Source organism: Struthio camelus, chromosome 5 (genome assembly GCF_040807025.1).
Source record: "Struthio camelus isolate bStrCam1 chromosome 5, bStrCam1.hap1, whole genome shotgun sequence".
In the NCBI taxonomy this organism is placed as follows: domain Eukaryota; kingdom Metazoa; phylum Chordata; class Aves; order Struthioniformes; family Struthionidae; genus Struthio; species Struthio camelus.
This window is the reverse complement of record NC_090946.1, coordinates 45571466-45595517: the sequence shown is the minus strand read 5'-3', so window position 1 is coordinate 45595517 and position 24052 is coordinate 45571466. Positions and strand designations below refer to the sequence as shown.

Genomic DNA, 24052 nt, shown 5'->3' with positions numbered 1-24052 from the left:
ACAAGACAGGCCCAATTTTTAGGATTCAACCCTACAGCCTTCTCCTCTGTCTTAGGTACATAAAGTATGCTTAAGTTTTTGAATTAAGTTTGATGCAAACCTACAGACAAATCAGAAAACAGAATTAAGTCCCTAAACTATCTGGCATACTGCAGTGTGACTGACTGGCCGCCATGATGCTATCTCTTTAGGGCATGAGAAATGGAGATGGAAAAGCCCTCTCATGGTTGAGCTAGGGGGACCAGGAATTGGAACTGCTGGATTTGATTCTTATGTGGCTGCCAGCTAAGCTTCATAGCTTTTGTAGTTGTTCATGACCTATCTCAGAGTCATGTGCAGAGCATGCACAAGCTCCTCATGCTTCTGCTCCGTCAAGCCTGGCCCTGCCACTCTGTCCCTCAGTGGCTGAGTTGGGAGAGGAGGATGCTTGCACTGACCTCCCTCAGCAGAGAGGCTTTACCAGCACAACCTTTGAAGCACTTTCAACCCTATAGATTAAAACTACAATAAATGAGCATGTGCTTGTGTTTTATACTATAAGAGACCGCTAAGTGAAGTTGTAGTACCGCAACCTGTGAGACTCTTGCAAGTTTTAAGGTTCCCCAGATAGCAAGCCTGCTTGAGATAGGTATCTGTTTTCCCCCAACGCTATCATCACATTTCCAACCTTACATGGTTGGATATGAACTACAACAAACTGGTTAATGCAGAGATTAAAATTGCTGTTACATAGCCTTCTCCAATGTGCATAGTCTATGTCAGTCATCTCTCTCTAAGCAGCCATTTTTGGAGTAGTCCACCGTGCAATACCATTATGCTTTTGCTGAAGAAGTTTGCTTTTCTGCAAAGGGAAACATGATTTCTTTCATAGTTAAAGGTCTGTGGGCTTTTGAAAGATACCTTTCTACTTTTGTTTAACAAAATTACCTTCTCTGTTGTTCTGCATGGCTGACAGATTTCATCCCTTTAGCGCTGCAGTACAAACATGTGCTGCTTGCATTTAAAGACTATTTATTTGTAGGAACCAGAGAGTTATCCTCTGTGAACCATGCATACGGAAGTGGATTGTGCGTGGTTCTAGCAAATCAAAAAAGAAGGATATGTGTGCAAAAGTTGCTCTATTTGATGATGAATGTACATTATAAAGGTTTGACCCTGTGAGACAATTTTCTATTGTTTATCTTAGCTACTAGTTTCTAATGAAGAGTATGTTGCTAGGCTGTTCTTCAGTTCCACTTACTTGGGGAATTGTTTGCTAGAGGTTCAACTTTTCAGAATTACCTGAATGTTCCAATGTTCTTGGAAAATCTTCTTACAAAAGGACACCTTTCTTCTGCTGTTGAAAGGATTCTCTTGGGTGTCCTTAAGTCTGAACCTGGCCACAGTTAATTACTTACATGGGCAAATTTCTGGGCTTGTTTCATCTTATTTTCACTGCTCGCTTGGAGCAGCCCATGAAGCACAGGTTGAAAACCAAGGTGCTAGCCACTATGATGATATAGCAGCTCTGGAAGGCATCCTTATGCTAACTGTATTTAGGCATCTGTAGATCAATACCAGATCTCTGAAATAGACTCTAGCAGCGAAGGAAAAGTTGACTTTACATGGTTTGTTCCCATTTTGCAGGCCTCTTTGGCTGAGCTGTTTCAGGAAAAAGTTGGAAGTAGATTTCGTAGCTCAAAAAACTTTGATTGTTTTCATTTTTAAGAAAAGTTGATCACAAGAGCCCTGTGAGGAGGTGATGAGGAACAGTAGTGTGGCCCTCACCAGGGAGGGTCAGTAATGGCACTGTGCAGGTGCCAAAAATGGCTGCAGTGAATGAAGTGGGCAGAAGCCCGCGATTACATTGGGGGGTGAGGCAGGAGCTGACTGTCTCCTCACGGCACCCCTCTTCCCGGTGAGCAGGCCCTGCAGTGTCTGCAGCTCGCTGAGTGTTAAATTTCCTTCTCGCATAACTGGGAAGTGGCTTTGTTTGCACTGGATGAGAACCTAGCTTTAAAAAAACAAAAGCAACAAAACAAACTAAAAATTACTATGGCATTGCTATGGTAACCAACGTCTGAAAAAGCAGACAGATCTCTGTATCAATTGCAGGCTCAGACTTTATAGCCTATGCCCTGGTGATTGCACATGAAATCAGAGACAAAAAGAAGCTGTAAAGGAAAATGGTAGTGGGCTTTTGATGGCTATTGCTCCCTCTGCTTGAGGCAGGGTGGGGGGGGGGGTGGTAGGCTACTGGTGAATGTCTACCATTGCCTGATCTCTGCTGTCCCTGGAACTGAGAGATGAGGGGCCAGGTGCTATTTTGCAGCGCTGAGCTGCAGTTGAGGCTGAGTAGAAGCAGGTGATTATGGAATGGGTGTTGGAATAGCCTACATTTCAAACTTTAGAATAGTTTGATCTCTATTAGGATTTGTCATGTTTTCTTTGGGGCTTTCGCTAGTTGGAGAAGACGTAAATCCAAGGTGTGGATGATTTCACATGCTGTATCTCTTGCAGCTTCCAGCACATTCAATGGTAGGCCTGGGACAAGGCCCAGGAAGACGGGCAAAGGGAGCTTGGCTTTTTACCCTTGGTGTTCTTCTGGGTGTGGTGTGGTTCTGCTTTTTGCTTTGTTTTCCTTCTAGTTGCCTGTTTTCACTCTGTCATGGGCAGCATTTGTTCCTTTAAAGTCAGTGAAGTGGGAGAGAAGCTCCTAAAAGCAGAGAGCAGCTTTGAATTTCTGGCCGACATACAGCCGGATCTTCCAAAATGCTCATAAGGCATAGGGTGTCATGGTAATTCAGACAGTCCTCTCCCGCTCCAGCAGCGTCTCCAGGGAAGTGTGGCAGGGCTGGGCAACAGAGGAGGAGAGAGAGGGAGAATCTTTCGCCAGGACAGTTATGGAGGTGGGTGGAAGCCCCGCAATAGTTGTGGAGGCTGATGTTAAGAGAGAAGGAAACCCATACTGAGAGGACATGGCTTTGAAGAAGAGGAGGGAATATACTAGTGGTTGTCAGAGTTGGTGCCCCATCCAAAAGCTGCCTAGAGAAAGAGGTCCTGTTTCCTTGCAGCGCTCCCTCAGGGGATGATCCTGCACAGTGTAGCACAGTGCGCATGTGAAAAAGGAAGCTGCCTCTTTTAACGCAAAAACTTCTCTGGCTTGCTACTGCTCAGGCTCCCCTCAGAGACCAAGTGGCAGGCTGATCCTTCCTGACTGGCCTTAAATTAATTGAAGCTACTCAGTGAGATATCACTGGGGACTTGGTTTGGATGTTTTTGGCATGCCGCTTGTTTCTGTTCTACTTTGTGTGCGATTGTGAAGAGGCAGGAGAAGAAATCACAGTAACTGAACTCCAGGATATTCAGTCTCATGGATCAGGCCACATGCTGACATGTTATTATGTGAGGTCATGTCACTTAATGCTTACAGTAGGCGTGCATGGTAAAATTAGCCTTGCACTGACACCTATAATTCAGAATCGTCCTTAGTGCTGAGTACTCAACTCTACAACCTAAATACACCTTCCAACACTGATTGGGAGGAGGGTGAAGGAGAGATTTCTATGAAGTAATTTATACATTGAGAGGCCGTGAAGTTCCCTTCATTTAAGGAAGATAAGATCCTGAAGGATGTGTTCCTGTAGAAGTTCATCTCTCATCGCTACCTTCAGGCAGTAAGGATAACTCACGCTGCTTAAGCCTCTATTAATTAGGAGTAAAGACTGAAAAATGTGTTTCAGTAACTGGCTGAATCCCGAGCAGCGTGCATTATTCAATGGGCATGAGAGTTGTTCTTCACACTCTGGTTCACACCCTGTACCTGCAGAGATCTCCGTGGCAGCTGCCTGTATGCTAATCAAATATAAAATTCCACATGCCACTTTGAACTATTAAATCTATTTTATTCAGTAGGAGATGCTGCTCTGCTACAGAGTTATTCTTCATTGAAGTGTGGCTTGTTGCTGTTCAGACCATCTTCAGCTGTGATAAGTGTAGGCTTCCTGAATTAGGATATGCATGATAAATACATGACTGGATGGTGTGGGTCCATAGTCCTGCCACATTTGGATTTGTTATTTAGAATGCCTTTTGCACCTTACTGGATATAGTAAGAAATGCTTGTTCCATACTGTGTAACACACAGTACAGACAAATGCCTCTTTCACCCCCCTTTTCTCATTTAGGGACAGGCAACCCTCCTCTTGTTCCTTACATAACAGCTCTTTAAAGTTTTTGATGGTTAGCTTTCTGTTTTTTTTTTTTTAATTATGTGATATCTTTAGTGTTGTCTGTCCCCATGCTTGTAACCAGAACTGTTTGTTTTATGATTTGAACTACTTTGAACAAATCTGTCAGCATGTTTCCTTCGTTCACCTCCATATTCCTTTCTTGTGCCAGCAACACTGAAACCCTACAAGAATGAGCTGGAAATGTCTATAGCTTTGTCTATTTGGGGGAGAATGAGCTGTGATAGAAACTCAGTGGCTTTAATGAGCTGCATTTCATGTAACCTTTAGCTCACCACCACCAGCTAGAAATTTATACATTATTTATATTCTGTGTAATGAAGGCTATTTAACATAATCAGAATGGTTTCTAACACAATTCATTTTCCAGAGCAAATAAAGATTTGAAAAAAGGGCAAGTTTAATGTGATAAGTGGCTTGATGTTTCCAATAGATTGTACAGTTCCTTGTCATAAAGTCTGAGTGTGAGTGACTGTGCAAGATGGGGGAAAACTGGGGCCCTGGTTAGCACAGGGTGTGTTTGTTTCGCTCTGTTTATATTTTCTGTAAGAGATGAAATCCTGTCCTGCTGATGTCACTGGGAATTGTGCCACTGGGCCAGGAATTTGCTAGTAATTTACAACATATTTAGATTTTACATTATATTCTTCTGAATACAGGAAAAAAACGTCTGTGCTTCATGATGCTCTGTGTGGCTTTGAGGAGAGGAGAAGGCAGCCATCACTCAGCAGAGCTCATCCTCCTGAATAAACTCATGATTTGCATGGAGCTCTGACAGGATTGCGTACGTGTCATTTTTTTTCCATCATATTTAGGAAGGCTTCTGAAGGCCCAGGCAAAGTTTTGTGACCATCACAGCGCTGGTGGCTTTTTAGAGCTGTGTTCTCTCTTTGGTAAAATAAATTTAGGTGATGAAAAATTCACCTGTTTGCTCCTAGGCAGTGGGTGGTAGCTGGACTGTTACATTGCCCAGATAAGTGAATGGAGTTCATCCAGTTCTAGTGTTTATTCTCAGCTGCCCTATTTTGAAATAAGAGAATTAAAAAAAAATGCATCTGGCAGAGTCTTGAGGAGAGAAAACCCTCTTCAGTGGCAGCATTGGCTACGTATACTCACTCAACCCCTCTTTCTTTTTGGAAGCCATAGGTTGAGGTTGCAGCCCCAGATGCTGGAAACAGGCACTGACATTTTTGAGAAATATATGAGTCATTGGTTTGAAAACTTATTTGCAGATTGGAAACTGCTGCCTAAGCACTGAGTTGGTGATGGGTTGTGAGACAGACAGCTATAGTGAAGCGAGGCTGTTGAGACTGCAGTCTTTGTGTTGTGCTGAGGAAAGTGGAATTTGACTGCTGCGCTCCTGGGAGCTTTCTGAAAATTTGATTTGGGCAAAAACTCACTAGTGTGACCAAAGTACCAAAGGCATATCTTTTAATAAATGTGCACAAAAGCTGAGATTCTCAAACTTTGCCTCACCAAATCCATGATTTAGCCAAGCCAAAATCAGCTATAGCCCAAGGTGTCTGTAGCTGTGTTACTGTTGACCACAAACATTCAAGCATTACAAGATTAGTGCAATTTGAAGAATATCTTGTGTCTTTTATTTTCACCTTCTGGGTTTTGAATTTCTTGGTGTCCACTTTTTTCTATTTTGCAACAATTAAGGAAAAGAATTATTCTTTCAAGAGAAACCATGATTTCTCATAACAACATTTCCCAGGAGTTGCAGCTTTGAGATGATCTTATAATATGAGACTCACAACAGAACTATGAGCACTGTATGTGCAGAGGCAGATTATGGCTGCCTTTGTACTGGGTATTGAGAGCAATGGATTTTTAAGATCCATGCTGGTCATTACAATCATCTAGTTTATTTTGCTGCAGTTTGCATCTGCAGAATGAGACAAGTGGCCATGTGAGGGATCATAGTACTGTATGTGCTGAGAGAGTTGTGCAATTCCATGAGGAGTATTTCTAGCCATACCTACCCAGAGCGTATTTCAGGGCTCCGTCAGGTGTATGCTTTTTGTGATGCCTGACTCAATGATTCTGCTCTTCCTTATATGCCCAACTCTTTCCTAACTGACAGGGATTAAAAGGAAGAGCAGAGAGGCTGTTGAGGACGCCTCTATTAATAATGTGAGAATTGACATGCTAGAATGACAGAGGTCTGCACAGGGTAACACAGGGGTTTTCATATTTGACAGTCACATATGAGCCCACTGCATGATTCTTCATTGGTGTGCAGCATCCTTGATTAAATTTGCTGTGGGGGAGGTGAAGTTAATGCCTTTGCAAACGGAGACCCAGGCAGGAGGAGAGCACAGCTCCGAGGGTCTTGTCAGTTCAAATTGATTGCTGAGTCCTGGAATTGGAGCAACGCAGTAAGTGGAAAAATTCAATCAATTCAATTGAATTTCATTTGACTTCAAAATGCCAGTGGCCTGATATTCTCAAATATTCACTGACAAACAGAATGAGTTTTTTCCGTTATTGGAGGAATATGTTGTGTGCCACAAAGCTAAGTGCAAGGCAGAGATCATGTCAGAGTGAGCAAGGCCTTGTGCAGAAGGAATCATTTTTGTAACAAATATGGGATGCATATGGACCATCAGCATTGTCACTGTGCAAAGAGTGCTAGTACAACCCACGGGGGAAGTTCTTATGGCTTCAGACCTCCAAAATACAAGTCTTTGCCTTCTGAGCTGAAGGTCGTTGCTGAGCTTCTCTAAGAAATCAGATCATAATTCAATGGTGGCTTGAGGATTTGTAAAAGTCACTCTCCTAAACGCAAATTTTGCTGTTGATTTACAGGCAAGTTGTATTTTAGTATCTGCTCTGGCTAACTGCCAACTAGTGGGTCCTGCCAAGAGCCATGCTGTGTGACGTTCCAAAGCTGGTGTGAGGAAGAGCTCTGTTGATCACCGTGGTAAATTACTTGACTTCTCAAAGTCATGTCCTACCCAGGTGTTATTTCCTGGGAAGATAAACTCTTGGCAGGCTGTGATTAAACTGGGGCTATGGGCCAGCCTGTAGAAACAGCACGGTACCCCAGCCAGAGGAGTAAAGGCAGGAGGCTGGCTCCCTGAGGTCAGGATGCCACCCTGCTCAAGTCACAGGGTGCGTTGTGCTTCCTGCTTGCTGGGGTAACTATCTGTGACAAGCTGTAACAAAATCTCTCTGGTGACTGATTTAAGGTGGGGAGAAGAGATAGTCGGTGCAGATTGTGGTAATTTTCAAAATCTTAGGAGTGTGCAGCCAGACCCCCAACAAAAAAGTATTAATAGAGGGAAAATTCTTGCCCTGGTGGAACCTGGGGATAAAATGCCATGCGCTAATGTGGGGCTGAGTTTGTGCCTGGTGAGGGTGTAAAATGCTCCCTTGTCTTCCTGTCTCAGCAGTGTATGGGCACAGTATTTCTGAGGAGCGTGAATACAGGCTAGTTGCAAATCATACTATTTTATTCTTAATCTTCTAATCTCTGTTTTAAAGCCTTGACTCTTGAGAATGAATGATTTAAAAAGGTACTTCAGCTTCCTTTCTCTAGCCTTATACAAAAAGCCCTTATAGTGTGGTCTTGAAGGCAAAGAAAATGAGTCCCAAGCTTAATATAATTATATGAGTCCTTTGGGTGAGCAGTGCCAACTCCTGAGTGCTATCTGACCTCTGCTCATCTCTTAGGTAACTAGTTTCTCGTTGACTACATTAGCAATAAGCACCCAGCTACTGTGGGAGTTAGACTGAGATGTTGCAGGAAAGCAATATTTTTATTTTTTTAAAATCTTTCGAAGTTTTCTGTTTATAAATGGCTAATCCCTTGGTTTCACTGCTGGGGAGACTTCTTCATGGAGCTTTCTAGACAAATAGTATGGAAGTGGAAGTTTTAGTTAAAGTTTTCAGAATAGTGCTAAAACTGCAATGATATTCGGAATGCGCAAAGGTTTTTCCACATAAAACTTTTACTACTCCTTTGTGGCTGCTGTCCTAGGGAAATTTGGTAGTGCAGTTTAAATTCTAGACAGTGCAGTTGCAATATTAGAGACATAGGTTATATTCTTAAGCTTTGCAATGTATTTTCTTTGTGGAAAGCTGGAGGCTAGTGTAGCTTCATCTCCCCTCTTGACTTGAGGCGTGCAACATGTACAAAACCCATCCTGACTTCTTCAGATTTTCTTTTTCTCAGAAACTTAGCTGCCTTTTCTCTGTCTCATGTTCTCCCCGTCACTTGACTTCTATCTTCTGTTGGCCTGGGGAATACCACTAAGCTGCCCCTCACACAGCTTTTCCGGTCTGAACTTGCTTTCTCCCATGCATAAATAGCTGTGGATGCATCTGTCACTCTAGACAGTTGTGATTCACTGGAAGGAAAAGGCTGAATGTAGGTCACTTGAGTTCAAAGGGAATAGATTAGTATATCAGCACAGGAGGCACATACATACACTGTGTCTGTGCAGACAGCGTAGGGGGGGGAATAAGCATAGAGAAAAACAATTTACGTGACTGATATTTGTAATAAAGACCTAGCCCACTCATTTAAACTGTCTTATTGGCTTCATACGTGTTACCAGGTAATCAAGAGGATGTCATCTAAATCCTGATATAGGATGAGATGCCATAAATCAGGGTTCAGGTAATGCCTAAATGGCCACTGAAAAACTAACACTTAGAAAACAAATAACAAAACATTCTTCCAATTCTTTTTTCTTTATCTTAATTTGAACAAAACTACTTCAAAATCACTTGGACACCAGGGGCGTGTTTTACATATTTACATGTTAATAAAGACTGGGATATTTTTCCAGAGGAAGAAGTGCAGCATTCCATAGCATCTCTTTTACTCGGAAGGACTGCAAAATACTCTTTTACAAATTATATATGTATAACCTTTAGCAGAGAAGTACTCCTATATACATTAAGTAACTTAGATGGCTTTTGCTAAGGAGGTGTGCTATGTGGTACTGAACAGATGTCTGAATACAGGCAGCTTCCTGCCCCTGTGACCATCACTCCTCTGTCCAAAATGTTCATTTCCTAAAGGCACTCTGCTTCCTGCTCCCCCTTGGGATCTCCTCCTGACAATGCTGTCATTTTGGTGGTAGTGCTAGTGTCAACTGCCTACTCCCTTAGTTGTCCCTGAGGTTTACTTTCGTGTCGGTTTTCTCTCCCTGCAACCAGATGTTATCATGGTTATGTACGGATAGAGAAGTATGCTTGGAAAACAAGTGTTGTTTCAGGCAAAAACAACCCCACAAGCCTGATTCTCCTTTTTCATGTTGGTACTCAATAATTCTGCAGATTTTCCCTCACATTCAGCATTTTATCCAATTTGTTTTCCCCTAGAGAGAAATATAGAATTGCAAGGATTTCCATCAGCAGAAATGGCAGCCTTCATTTCATGACAAGAATTTATCAAATAGGGGAAAAAATGGCTATACTCCAAGGAATGGGATGAAGGTCAAATGAACATAGAAGCCAGATGGGTGTGTGTGTCTGGACATGCGGGTATTTATATAAAAAGCAATGTATGGGAATGTCAAATATATTAAAAACAAAAGTTGTAATATAAATTTCCAGTTTTGCATAATGGACATCTGTGTGCATTAGAGTTCAAACCCAGGGAAGAAATAGGCCTTGGCAACTGCTTCACCTCATCTGGGGCCTGGATTGCCGTGCTTTCGAGCAGGTTTATTTCCTCTGAACTGTTCAGATGGGAGCGCCCTCAGGCAAATATCCTTGGAGCTCTTTTGGCTTCCACTGCTTTGCTTTATTCAACACGCCTAAAAACAAAAAACTAAAAGGATGTCCCAGGGCACTGAGTCTCATGTTCCTTCCAGTGACGGCCAATGCGTTCCTGCCTCTGAGCAGCTGGGCCAGAGAACTTTGCAGGATCCAGCCCCTGGTAACTTCTCAAGGCATGTGTGAGGGTCTCATAACTATGTCGGAGAGACATACTTCATAGAAGTTGTCTCCCGTTCTATGGAGGGGAAAGTTTGTCTTGCCTAGCAGCAAAGCATGGTACGGACAGGAAAATGTAGCTGTCACACGTGAGGTGGTATAACAAATTTCTGATTCGCAGGTTATCGTTCTACAGCGAGTATACATCAGGGCAAATGTAAACTGTGGACCAGAGGGGAATCCAAGTTGGCATGATTTATGCATAGACTGCTAATCTACATGAGCTTGGGGGAAGATTAGTTCACGCTGAAGTCAGTCACTGCATGTGGAAGTGATTTGTTTGCATGCAGTGTGATGCTGAGCTCACGTAACTGCCATGGCAGCAAGTGCCCCATGCGCTTTCAAACTGTGTCAGCCTGTGCCTGTGTATGCCTGCAGGTATGTGCTGGTGCTTGCGTACTTTTGGCAGGTCTCTGGCTGTCATCCCATAGTACTTTGCATACCTTCAGGACTGAGTGCCTCCTCCATCGCTCTGGGGTCATGGTGACTACGTCACTACCCTCCTGTGAACAAGCATTTAAAAGCCTATTGCCAACGTTGGCATTCACGGTGAACCACCTTGCCTTGGGGTCCTGAACAAAGTGATCCAGACGTACTTCCTGAAAGCATTCCCCCGTGCAGATAAGGACATGCAGGACTAGGATGAAATATCACAATAAGGATGTTTCTCCACTGAATGACTAAAAAGATAGCCAAGCAGGATCGTGAGATGCTGCAAGGCTTCCCTAGAAACTAGACTGTAAGTTCTTAGATATGAAAGCAAGCAGCTGGGGCTGTGGTAGGACAGACACTATCTCTCCATATTCTGAGAAGCTGGATGACGGTAGTGCTCTGTGAAGCTATCTGAGAACCACAGCTTGTAATGGATCTCCTAAGAGATACCTTGGGGCTGAGTGTACTCACGGAAGCAGAACTAGCTGAAAACCAAGAGCTCTCTCCCATGAATGTCATCCTCTGGTTTCTGAAGGGCTGGATATCTTGAAGTGTATGTCCACATGCGTCCTCCAAAGTAAAAAAAGGTGCTATAGAATGTTGCATTATTTATTATAGAATGTTGCTAGATCATCCTTTTTTTTTTCTCTTGACATGCACTGGATACTGCCATATTTGGAGTTCATGAGCCAGTAGTTTTCCTGGTTTGTTAGCACCTACGCCATATGCTCAAAGTGGAAACCAGATGCATCTCTTAATGCCAGCCTTGCTGTGCACACTTTAAAGGTTCCTTCATCTTGGCTAGGTAAACTGTTGCTCAGCCCATAACAAAACAATCCCTTGTTCCTAGTGTTCCTCCTTTGCCTCTGCTTCTGAATTCTTACAGTCTCAAAGGAAAGATCACAGTCGTATCCTGGTCCAAAATACTGTAATCCTAACAGATGTTGGAATCAAATAATTCCTTCCATCTCAGTCATTGTTCCACTGTCTCTTATACCTTCTTCATCCCTTTTTTTTGCTGTGTGCCCCTCTCCTTCTAGTGCCCTTCCTCATTCAGGAATTACAAGGAAGCAAGTGCATGAGAGCCATCCAAACCAAGTATGAAGCATTTTATGAAGTAGGTTTCAAGTTTTTGTAAAACAGGTATCATGTGAGACCTTTTCCAAGTAGAAAATACAGCATTCCAGCTGTGTAAAATTTTTCAAGGCAATTTTCTCGCACACAACCTCACTTATTCTAGTGTTAGCCATAGGATTCCAAATGAATGGTAGAAATGATCTGTCTTGGCTAAGAAGTTGTAAAGCAGAGAATGCGTGAAAATCATATGGTAGGACCATTATGGAGAATATGGAGAATCATAGGACAAGTTTTCTTGCTCCTCCTTAACCTTTTTTCTTTGATCCCTGACGAGGCACACCTATGTTTGCTCCTTCCGGTACTTTAAAGCTGACCGCAGAGGAAGTTATTTAATTATCCTCACTTTTTTAAACTGCTCCTTCTCTAAATTTTCCCCACATTGTGCTTGTTTCTCTTCCCTGTATTACCTACGTTCTTCGCCAAGCTGCTCGAAAGACCAGCTTGCCAAACCGTGGAAAGCCTACTTGAAAGGCAATGGCTAAGCCTTGTCCATCAACCCTGTGATCTGACCAGTAAGTCAGCAACATCCCATTTTGAAATCCTCCACACCAGTAACCCATGAGAGCTGGCTGCTTGCGATGAGCAGCATGGGAGAATGTGGTGTTCACTGCATGCAGACCGTAGGCAACAGCATGGAAAACGCCGTGCCATCTTCTCTGTCTCAGTTCTTGGCGGATGCTCTGAGAGTAGCATCCAAAAATTGATGGGTGTGGGGAGAACATTGCTATGGAAACTAAACAGAGAAAAATAACTGCTTCTCTTTTCTTTCTTCATGCAAGATTTCCACCTGCGTAGGGCTACACCCTTGGGGACTTTTTCTTGTCAACAGCTCAGTGTCTGACAAAACTATGAGAGAAGAAGAGAAGAGCAAAATATGAAATTCTTGATGGAGTCCTGCAGCTTCTTGGCCACCAGGCTGGGACACGTAGGAGAGAAAAGAGTTTCTTGGGGCTAAACCAGAAGAGAATGGAGATCCAATTTTGCATAGCTGCAGAGAAGGGCCTTTGCATGCACGAAAGGCAGTAAGTCAGGAGATGGTAGAAAAGAACAGGGAGGTGAAGAGGCACTTTGGACAAGCAGCAATGCTGGAAATCAAGCTCCAGCAGGCTTTTCCTGCTTCTCACTCCCGCTGTCACTTGGGACAGAGTATCAGGTGGCTACAGCTCTGTTCTCCGCAAACCCTGGAGATACCCCATGAGCTGGCAACAGCAGCTTGCCAGCCACAGCCTATCCTTAGGGGGCACTGGGGGCCCACCAATCTCTCCAGCCCTGTTCTGGAACTGGCAGGAGGCCTCAAGATAGTCCAGAGCTGATGCAAGTAGAAAAACTCAAAACCTCATGACTGATTAGCTGACATGTGAGCTAATCAATTCAAGTTGCTTTACTGCTTCCATTGTGTTACTTTCAGTTTGTGCAACCTACAAACAAAACATTTGAATCAATCTTTGAGCCCCTTTGTCAGCACTTGAACTTCTCTAGGATCAGAGATGGTTCTGTTTAACTATGGTAATTTTTATTAACATTTCATAACAGAAGTTCCGTAAGAGCAGGTCCCAAACCACATTTAAAATGCTTTACACAGTTAAATAAAGCGTGAATAAAATAGGCCCCATGCTGTTAGGCACAGCCTCTGCTCTTAAAGTATTTTGTGTTATTTTTCAGAGAAGTATATGGATTCTTTCATGAGCCATAACAAGAGCCACGGGCACTCTGGGATTCATAAATTCAACTGGAATTACAACATATCCTCCAAAACAACTGCCCTCAGGCACAGATGTTCAAGGCATCTTGCAGGTTCAGCCCATCAACAGGCGTTTACTCCCAAGGGAAGAAAGATGTCCTGGGACTTTCTTGGGACCTGTCTGTGCTGTGTGCTGTTTGGAGTCCATACATGTGCGAGGATATAGATTACAGAGACCAAAGGGAAGACACAGCGTATTGAGCCTCTCCTGATTCTTTTGCAGCAATGTGGATAAAGCTTCTGAAGGAGAGAACCAGACCCTGGGGCACAAAAGAGAGGGCTATGACTGTAGGTTTTTATTGCCTGCCTTTCTTGAAACTCGGGAAGCCAGACTGGCAACCTGTGCAGTGCAGGGCAGCACTAGGCAGCGAGTGTCTCCATAGCATCCCCAAGCACAGTGATGGCTGGTGTGTGAGGCTGGCCTGTCTACCACTGCAGGGTGGTGGGATAAATCAAAGGGAAGATTTTGGGGGGGCAGGGAGGTTTGGTGGCATTGCTACTCCCTGGCTGTGTTTGTGTCTATATTGATTTATATAGGAAAAGAATAGCAATTGGACTAGTCCTGTTCATCCCTGAAAAGACACTTGTTGGGATAGGCGTGTGATTCATGCTTTTCTGTCCTGGGATTCAGCAGAGCTGGTAAAATGAACCTAAAACAAAAAAGAGAAGTATGGAAGCCCCATGCTCCATTTATTCAGTTGTACAAACACCCACAATAAAGAAAGATACGCAAGATCTGCAAAGTGTACATCCTATCACGTAAAACTGCTGCTGGGCTAACCTTCCGTTAACTGTAAAAGGATTAATTGCACTTACAGTTGTTGATTTTGCACACCTTATTCATACTAAGCAATGATATCTCACAACCCTTCAAATTTGGTTATCCTTTTTGAATTTCACCAGCCTGCTCCTACAAAAAATATCTTGGAACCCAAACTGCTCTGATTTTAGTGGCTGTTTTCTTGAGGTCGGAGCAGGCATGCCTGTGTCTGGCAGATACTCACAGTGTGCTGAGATGAATGGCACTGTCTATATTATAGTCTATGTTATAGCCTTGTTATCTTACTAGTGATCAAGCCTAGAGGAGTATCTCTATGGTAGTCAAGAAATGAGGCTCTGGAATTTCCACACACGTACATGGTACTAATTCTTTTCCCTTAATTCCTTGTTTATGACATTAGTTTAACCACTTAAGTAGCTGATGATCTCTTGAACCATGTCAAAATGCAAATAAGTATATGCTTCCAACATCAGAAGAGCAACTACTCAGTCTTCTCACTGGAAGGGTGAAAATGATGTTTATGTGAAAATGAGAAATGATGAAGTGAGATTAGAAAAAACGTTTACGGTATTTCTCAAAATGTTGGTATGTGAATTTTGTTGGAGGTCTCAGCAATGTTTGGGTCAAACTTTAGTTAACGCAAACCACTTTGCTAATCCCTCGTCTAGACATTCAAATTTCCAGTGCCTATTCATCTTTACTTCAGCTTTTATGTAATAAATTTCTTTGATCTATCACAGAGCATCAGTTAGAAGGAACTGGACACTTCTGCTCTCGTAAGTACCACTAGTGTGGGGATGTAAGGGTGTGTAGCTGCATAAAGAACTGTAGGGTATGAGATGTCCTGGTGATTTGGTGAGTCTTAACTCTGCACTCAGCTGTACGTACTGTGCCTTATATACACCCAAAGCCCATATGTGCTTGTATTGATTTCTTCCTGAAGTGAGAGGTGTTAATGTGAAGAGAAGGGAAGGAGGGGTGGAAGTCAGCCCACTGACCGCAGCTGGTTTGGCAGGGAACTAGCTACTGTTTCATAGAGAACCTGTGCAGCTCCTGACGAGTATGTTTTGAATTAAGTGATCAATGTCCTATAGTCAAACATCTAAATTCCAGGAAGGAGTCTGATACAGCAAGTCTGCCCTTAAATATTTGTTTCATATTCACTTTGCCAAGCTTATCTGGAGCAGTCTGGGCTCCACTCAGTATGAAATTTGCTGTCCTCTCAGTATTGGACTTTGCTATTGTGTTGTTCCGTGAGCTGTAACACCTAGGACCTTTCTGCAGAGCTGCTACCTTGCTATTTATTCCATGCTTTAGATTAGCGCAGTCTTGCTGAACTGTAGTAGTTTGTGGTGCCTTTATTGAATTGCATGTATTGTTTTCAGACAATTTTTGTGTTGCAGTTATTTTGAATTCTAATTCTGTTCTCCAACGTGTCTGATGTTCTTCCTGGATTTCCTGTGTATTTAATAAATGCACTCTTTATCTCAACATCCAAGCCATTTATGAAAATATTGGATAGTGCTGGATCCAGAGAAAACCTTAAAGAGCTGCTTTCACCATAGCCTCTCTCTTCTGATAGTGAGCAGTTGGTAACTCTGCTCTGACTATGGCTTTCCAACCAGTTTTCTGGTTGGAAACCTGAGGTTTCCAACCTGTTCTACAGCAGTTTCATCGAGACTACTTTTTCTCTAGCTTGTTAATGAGACTATCTTGTGAGACTGAATCAAAAGCCTTACCAAAGTCATGATGCCTCATATTTACTGCTTCTCCACATCCCTAAGACTGGTTGTCCTAGAAGAAAATTAGGTTGGTTTGATCTTGACGAGTCTTAGCTGGCTTTCATTTATTACTTTGTTATCATCTAGGTGCTCACAGATAGTTTGTTTAATTATTTGTTAGAGTGTCTTTCTGGGAATTGAAGTTAGGCTGTCTGAACTATAATTCCTTGAATCTGCCTTTTTTTCCCCATTTAAAGAGAGCGTGAAGAGATATTGATCGAGATAAAAATGAGAAATGTTCTTAACTGCAAATTACTTCCCAGTCCTCTTATACATCAATTTTAAAAAGGATAATGTGAAAGCCATACTATCTAGATGAATTAGGTGTAGTAGTCTAAGTTTAAACATGTCCAGGCTCTGAGGGTGCTCCCAGCCTTCCTGTCCCTGCCCACTCCCGGGCCTCCCCACCCTGCCCTTGCCCGGACTGCATCTCAGCCTGGCCCAAGGTTGTCCATTGGTGATGCCCAGGGCTGGGGCTGCCCTGGCTGCCCCTGCTCCCTTGGGGCAGTGGGACAGGCCCTGGCTGCGAGGGATGGGGAGCCCCCAGGCCATGCGGGTCCTGACAAAATGGTTCTTAAAGGTTTGTTGCTGCCTCCAGCACTCTGCACAACGTTCATGGCAGTATAAACCCAAAGCAGCTGTTCGTTACCTGGGACTTGGCAGACCAAATAGCTAGCAAAGGGCTAGCTGCAAAATATTTGAAGTCACAGAATCAGCTGCACTTTCGGTACAAATTAGTGGTGTTTTCTAGGGTAGGAGAAAGAAGAGAAATGGAAGCTTAAGTTCGATAAGATTTTTAGTATAAATTAAAAAAGGGGAAAAACATTTCAGTTTTTAGAGGTACTAAAAGGGTTCCTCCTACTACTGAAAACACAATCTCACGGGAAAATTTAAGCAGCAGGATGTGAAACTACTTGTACAGATATGGAGTAGTCTTCTTAATCCAACTAACTGAAGAGAAAATTCTGTCCTGTGGCAGCAGTTACTGCAAGTGGAAGGGAGCAGGACTCCATTCCCCTCCACTGAGGTATAGCAGGGCTCTCTGTCTGGAGAGAAAGAAAAACGTAAAATATTTGTGTAAAATACATCTGTGTGAATCTTAAACTAGGGTGAATCCATATGCAGCAGTTTAATTATGCTTTATTTGAATAATTTTCTTTGTGTTGAAAATGGTGTGGGTTTTCTTTTCCTATGAAAAGACATTTCCCTTATTCTTGTATTATAAGAAAGGGAAATTTGAACATCAGGCTGATCTTGGCTATAGTAGCACAATTTGGTGGGCTAGTTCATTTTTTTTCTCTCTCTTCATTCATTTTTTCTCCAAATTAAATAGTCCTTTAGTTTTCTCTTTATCCCTCAATAACTTCTGTACCCTTTCTCTTTGTGCTGGATCCTTCCAGAGATTGGTTTGACAAAACTTGCACTCTGACTATGACTATTGAGTTATCACTGATTTCATATAATAGCATTTATAATAGTTTCAGTTTTTCCCTGTCCTATTCTCAATGCACTCTATTTGCTATGTTTTGCACCTCTGTGGACTGAGCACAGGGTTTCATTGAGCTGTCCACAGTGACACTCAGATCCTTAACCTGAGTGGTCATAGTTAATTTAGAATCCATCACTGTGCATGAGCAGTTCAATTTATTTCTTCTAATGTTCATTACCTTGCACTTGTCTACACCGAATTTCATTTCCCATCACCTTACCCAACTGTCTAACTCATAGAGCTGTCTGAACGAAGGAGAAGCACTTCTCAGGGAAAGATGCAGAGACATTTGTTCTTCTAAATGTTCTCCTCCTTCAGGAACTTGCCATGGAACTGGGGCTGAGTTCTTTCCCACCCCATTGAGATAGCAATTCAGCTCAAGCAACCTCTGACTGATAGCAGTGACCAGTCTATGGTCTCTTGTCCTCCAAAACTCCTAAAAGGAGCCTTGTAGCAGAGAGAGAAACACGATCAAGCCTAATATTAGAGGGAATCCTAACTATTTTACACGGACAGATCTCAAGGTCTTGTGCTTTGAGCTGAGGTATAACTGTGCCAGAATCTGATCTTTCCAGCAGTTTTAGAGAGCTCCAGCACTCCTTCATACAAAGCTGAGAGCATTTTATGGCTCTTGCATGATTTAGTCTAGCAAACCGCTGCCATAGATTGTTCTGGTTATTGAACTGCTTTTATTGCATAAATAATCCCAATTGTTTTATAGCAAGTATTTTACTGATTTTAAGCTGTTTCCAACCAAAATCTCCATTCTAATAGAGTTCAGTGGGGCTAGGAATGTGCTTTTCCTCCCTCCTAGAGTCTCTAATCAATGTATTTCTAGTGTTGGTGTTGCACTGATTCTGTGGCCTTTGAAAGCAAGCTAAAGAAATATGGAAGATACACAAAAGCAGGATGATCAAGAAGCCTTTAGGGAGAAGAGAGAGGATGAACCAGTTGTTCAGACTCTTGCCTGGGACTGGGGACAATCACATGCAGTTTTCAAAACACTATCATGGACTTCTTATGTGAGGCTGGCCAAAGCTGGGCAAGGCACACCTGTGAACCTGTAAAATCAACTGTGCCTGTGTTTGTATGTGATAGTAATTAACAAAAGATTGAAACTGGTTTTCCTGAAAACACTGTTATTTCAGCAGACTGGTTGGAGGCTGCTTTCAAGCCCATGTTGCCTGGAAGGGTTTCCAAATGCCTGCAGTCAAGAGTGTTCTGTATAACAAGTGCTAAAGAGAATTTGGCTCTGTGCTATCAGCAAAACAGTTTTCATCACAAGCTGAGTTGGTGACAAGAGTGAGGCCTGTAATTTTCCTGGGGGAAGGTATTTATAACATTACTTCTGTGAGGGTTTCCTGCTTTCCTATCCAAGTCCTTGCCTGTCCTGCCTTCCTCCATACCTGAGTCTCTTCCAGACTTGTGGCAAACGGTCTGCCTTAGCGTACGTGTGTCTGAGTTTATTACGAGTGTCTAAGTATAAGTTCTCTGCTCTCCCTGATGCTGATGCTCTCCCTGATGCTCTGCTCTAGATGACAAGGGCTCCCCAAGGAGAGAAGAGCAGCTGGAAAGGTTTTGACGAGAAGGCTTACTTGTCTTCAAAGCTGCTGAAGGCCGGAGAAGACCCCTACCGCCAGCATGCTTTTAATCAGCTAGAGAGCGACAAACTCAGCAGCGATCGGCCCATTCGGGACACCAGGCATTACAGGTACCACGCAGCCCTTGCTTGGTCCAAGCCCCAGCCACTGCTTGGCTTAGGGAGTCCAGTGGCCTCCTGTGTTGTTCTCAATGTTAACAGAGGGCAGTTTGGGTTTTTATGTGGCAAGCTCAATCCATTACCGCACTTTGTTTCACGGTTAATTTGGAAGGGTCTCAAATGTGCAGTGACCCCTGACTATTCAGCCCCACCTTGTTGCTTTTCTAGAAACTCTTCTCCCAGGTCCTAGCATTGGCTTAGTATTTCAGCTTTTGAGTTGCAGCACTTCCCATCTATTGCAGCTCAGATTGCATGACTGGCAGCTGTTTTTTGCATAACTCCTCTCTCACTCATGGATTTTCGGTGTCCTCTCTCCTGGAGGGCAAGTTGCACAGTTGTTGCAGCTCTGCGTTAGCTGCTGTGTTTCTCACCAGCAGCCTGGGCTGTCTGCAGCTTGTTTGGTGCATTCTTTCTGTCCTGAGTGTAACAGTTTGGATGAGTACTGCTGAGGTGAGAATGAAGCTAACGTGACTTTAATATTCGTGCAATGAATATTTCATGGCTTGCAAAGTGCTCATTGCTCTGTCCTTGTTTCACTGGGGGTGAATTTATTCTGCTGACTGAATTTATCCTTAAATTGCTAGTAGTGCTCATTTAATTATCTTGTAATTTCTATAGCATCTGGAAGGATAACACTGTACCTTGAAAACTGTAGGTTTCATGGTGATAGTATACTGTAGAAGAGCCTACTTGAATGGAGAAAAAATAGAAGCACACAAACCATGTCTGAAATGGTGATCTGTCTGGGCTGGAAGATAGACTCTACCTAGCATTGTACAGCAACACATCACAGCTGCTGGAAGCGGAAAACCTGGCATCTGACTTGATTGTAACTGTGAAGGGATGTCAGGAGAAATGAAGCTCTGTGAGCCTGCCAGCACTGACAGCCGTTAGGGCACTTTGTGAATGCAAGCAGTTGGGACTTTGGTTGTGAGATTCAAGTCTTGTGCTCCTGTCCCCCAGCAGAGCACTTGGGATTGGCCCGCTAGTGACTCAGAGGCAGCAGTGCCATGTCCTATGTTGCTGACAACTGTCCCTGTCATGTAGCATTGCATGTTAGTCTGTTAATCTGCTGTCATGTTCTGGCCTAAAAACTGCCCCTTTCAAAGGTGAATTATTATTTATTTTCATCTGTGATCTGTGGTAGCACACAGAACACACTTCTTGTGAGAAGCCCCATCTCTGTACTTGTACTGCAGTGCACAACCTTATTCTGCAGAACAGCATGTATGTGATTTCCTGGAAAGGTACAGCCATTACAGGCCCTAGCTTTGCAATGCGGAGACCTTGAACAGATAATCAGAGCAGATAAACCTATTCCCATGTTCCTCCCCTTTGCAGCAGCAGCAGTTGGGGCATGGGGGAGCTGCGTTTGAATACCTTGTCTTGTAGCAATCTTGGAATGGATGCTAGGATGGCTCTGAGAGCTTTTCCAGCTGGAACCATTTAGATGTGGTTTGAGAAAGACCTTCCTCGTGTTCTGAATTGATCTGACCCTCAGTTTAAGGATGGGGGGGAGGGGGTCAATAGGTCACTAACAAATCACTTTCCTCCAGCCCCCAGGCAGAGCTTGGACATACTTAAGTCCACATCCTACAGGCTGCTTTTGACACAGCATGTAGATGTTCCTTGATCCAAACGAAAGAGGCCCAACTTTCAAGCACAAACTTCTTTCTTGTCCTCTGTGACACTGAGATCTTGGCATCTCTTCCCCAAATAACACATACACCAATTTCTTCTGCTTTTCCACTTCCTGTTGCCTTAATAGGTTTTATTTTTTCTAAGTCATGGAGTTATTCTGAAGCAATAATAAATGAGAGATGTCTCCTGCCTTGTCTCAAGTTTTCCACTTTGGCCTTTATTGAGGTTTCTTTATATGTTTGAAAATTGCTGTAAGAAACTGCTCTCCCCTTAATAAAATAGTGCATTATAAAAAAAAATAATAGCTTAGAATAGTCATAGAGCAGTAAGATTGAATGTGGTTATAAAAAAATAGTAACAGTTTAGTAATAGTCATAAAAAATAGTAAGTAAATGTGGAAGTAAAGTAGTGGTTATAAAGTCATGAGAAATGAATTGTATTCCCTCCCAGAACTGATTCAGTCTAAGTGTGTCCTTGAGCAGTTAAAAACACCAGGCCACAATTCTAGAGATGGGTTCTTGATCAGACAGGGAATGAGTGCAGACTGACTGCTATTTGTCCCTAGCTGAAAGTTAAGAAGAGGGCAGAGACTGAAGGAGCAGATCAGGCCATATCTGCCATTCCTAGTATTTGCCTGAGCAGGATCCAAGATGCAAGTCTATGAATTGTTCTCCTCCAAGAATTCTTGTTCTCCACAAGGCCAAAATAAGCCCTGGTGCAGGCTGATCCAGAGTTAGTCCGTGGTTCTGAGTGTGCGCATGAATGGACGTACCTAAGGTTACAAAGTCACGTGAGAAGGTGTTGTTTCCATTGCCAGCAGAGGTGTTAGTGTTGCAAAGAGAAGCCACTGAGCGTAAGCAGCTCTCTAATGCAGGCCACACACAGTACTAGACAGTGTTTTCCTCTCCCGTAAAGCCTGTATATACCAATGTCTGAATCTGTAAGCTCCATGCATCCTTAGTGTGTGCATGTCCTATGCATGAAGAAACGAGTCTGCATGACTCACTGGCAAATCCAGGGACTAGAATCCATGATGTTGAATCTTTGTCCTCCAAGAAAACCACACGTTCTCTTCAGCAAGCTGCATTATGAGTTTAGGTGTCAGGGCTGCCAAACTTTGTCTTTCAACAGACACTAATCTTTCATCTCATTGTTCTTTTTAACTCCAGTGATCTTGGTGCAGGAGTTGCTGAGGCCTCCCTTGCTGCAACTCCATTGTGCTGTTTTTGTTTTTGGCACATAATTTTCTCCTGCCTTAGAAATGCTAAGCATATTGCCCCAGCGGCTGCTGCAAGGAGACATTTGGCTTATGCTTTTCCTCTCCCATGTTGTAGGTGTGCCTCTGTACGCTACGACACAGACTTGCCAGCTACGAGCCTCATCATCACCTTCCACAATGAGGCTCGCTCCACCCTGCTGCGTACGGTGAAAAGGTGAGTTCAGTGAGGGGCGCAGAGCCTGTATGATGGTACTCAGAAGGGCACTGGTGAGGGGATTAGACATTTTCCAGAGACTGGGAGAGAAAAGTGGCTGCATTCCCCTAAGTGCTTGTGATCTCTGCTCCAGCTGGCCCACTAGAACACGTTAGGACCTGGATCAGTGGGATGGACATACCTTCAAGGACAGAGCATATCTGTAGGGAGCAGCTAGATAGGCTCTGTGGGGGGATCATTAGCAGCAGGAAAGAGACTGTTGGGCCTTTGTCCATAGACAGAAGCAGTCCGAGTACAGCTTGGGAGAGTGAGGGAACAAGAGGGGACACTGGGGTACTAGACACAACTGAGGGAAGGGGCTTGGGAGAGACCTCACTCCACAGGCAGGAACAGGCAGCTGGCTCCCGGTGAGGGCATGCGTTATAGGAAGGGGTGGCCCCCAACAATAGCTGGGGTCAGGTCAGTCACAGCAGCAACATGGTCTGCAAGTCTGTAAGTACTTTCAAGCAGAAGGTGATGGTCTCAGAGCATGGTGGAGCATGGCCTAAGCAGATGCTCAGAGTTGCTTGCTGGTAAAAAGCCAGTGAACCTAATGGCCTGCTAGATCCTTCCTGGGGCTTTGTGCACAGGCCCTAACAAACCTACAGGGCCTTTGCTACCTCGTATCTGTGGCTCCTCGTATCTGAGTGTCAGTAGTAGCCACAACTAACCACTTAAATGTGTGGCATAGGGCCTGACAGTATCCCCAGCAGATGGGAACATGTAATTATCTGTACCACAAAGTAATGTTCCAGCTGCCCCTTCCCCTTTTTGTCGCCTCTGCAGAACCTGGAGAGGCTCTTTTCCTTTTAGTTTTTACAAAAACATGCCCTCTGCCCTCTCTGACTTTTCAAATAGTTGCTCAAAGGGTCCCTGAAGCTTGCAAGCAGGTCCAGGAACAGCCTGTGGAGGCTGAAGGAAGAGCAAATTGCTCAGGTGAAAGGTTGAGCTGGTGGTACTGCTAGCTGGAATGGATTATTCATCCTCACTGATTGCTTCCCTGCCAGGTCCTGTGGACTTGCAGAAATGTGCTCTGTGAATAAATAGTAGGCTTTTTCAAGTTGGCCTCATGGCTGGAAGGCTGGTTTTCTATCTGCCAGGTTTGGTGCCTCCTTGTTTCCAGAAACCTGTGTGTACTGCATTAACACATTTTGCCTTTTTACCTCTCCCCTTTCCTTTTCATTTGAACCATAAAATGAGTTCTACAGAGCCACTGTTCAAAAAATGAGCAGATTTGTTTGGAGCCATGGTGCTACTAGGGCAACAGCAGGACATTTCTGCTGATTATGTCATAGGTCATACAATAAATGATGGGGCGCTCAGAAATCATGGTAGTAGGAACCTTAAGAAAATCTCAAGGCTGCCAGTTAAATAGCCAGATGCCACGAAAGTTGGAATGTTGAGAAGATGACATTTGGAGCAGCAGTAACCTATAGAGGGAAAAACTAATAGTCGGATCCTATGGAGGTGATGCATATTAATTAGCAGATGAGGGTTGCCAACGCATTAACAGGCCAGGCTTGCTGGCATGTTTGGGATCTAAACAAACACTGCGTTCTCAGAATCACACAGAATGGTTGAGGTTGGAAGGGACCTCTGGAGATCATCTAGTGCAACCCCCAGCTCAAGCAGGGC

The 24052-nt window shown here is 43.6% G+C and overlaps 1 protein-coding gene across 2 annotated transcripts in view; it reads left to right on the top strand.

Moving 5' to 3' along the window:
• GALNT16 (polypeptide N-acetylgalactosaminyltransferase 16) overlaps nt 1-24052 on the top strand; it is a 74854-nt gene that overhangs the window by 16328 nt on the left and 34474 nt on the right. For both annotated transcript variants that reach the window (XM_009689887.2, XM_009689888.2), the window contains exons 2-3: nt 19081-19256; nt 22280-22378. In XM_009689887.2, coding sequence (XP_009688182.2) covers nt 19081-19256; nt 22280-22378 — 275 coding nt within the window. The remainder of the gene's footprint in view (nt 1-19080; nt 19257-22279; nt 22379-24052) is intronic.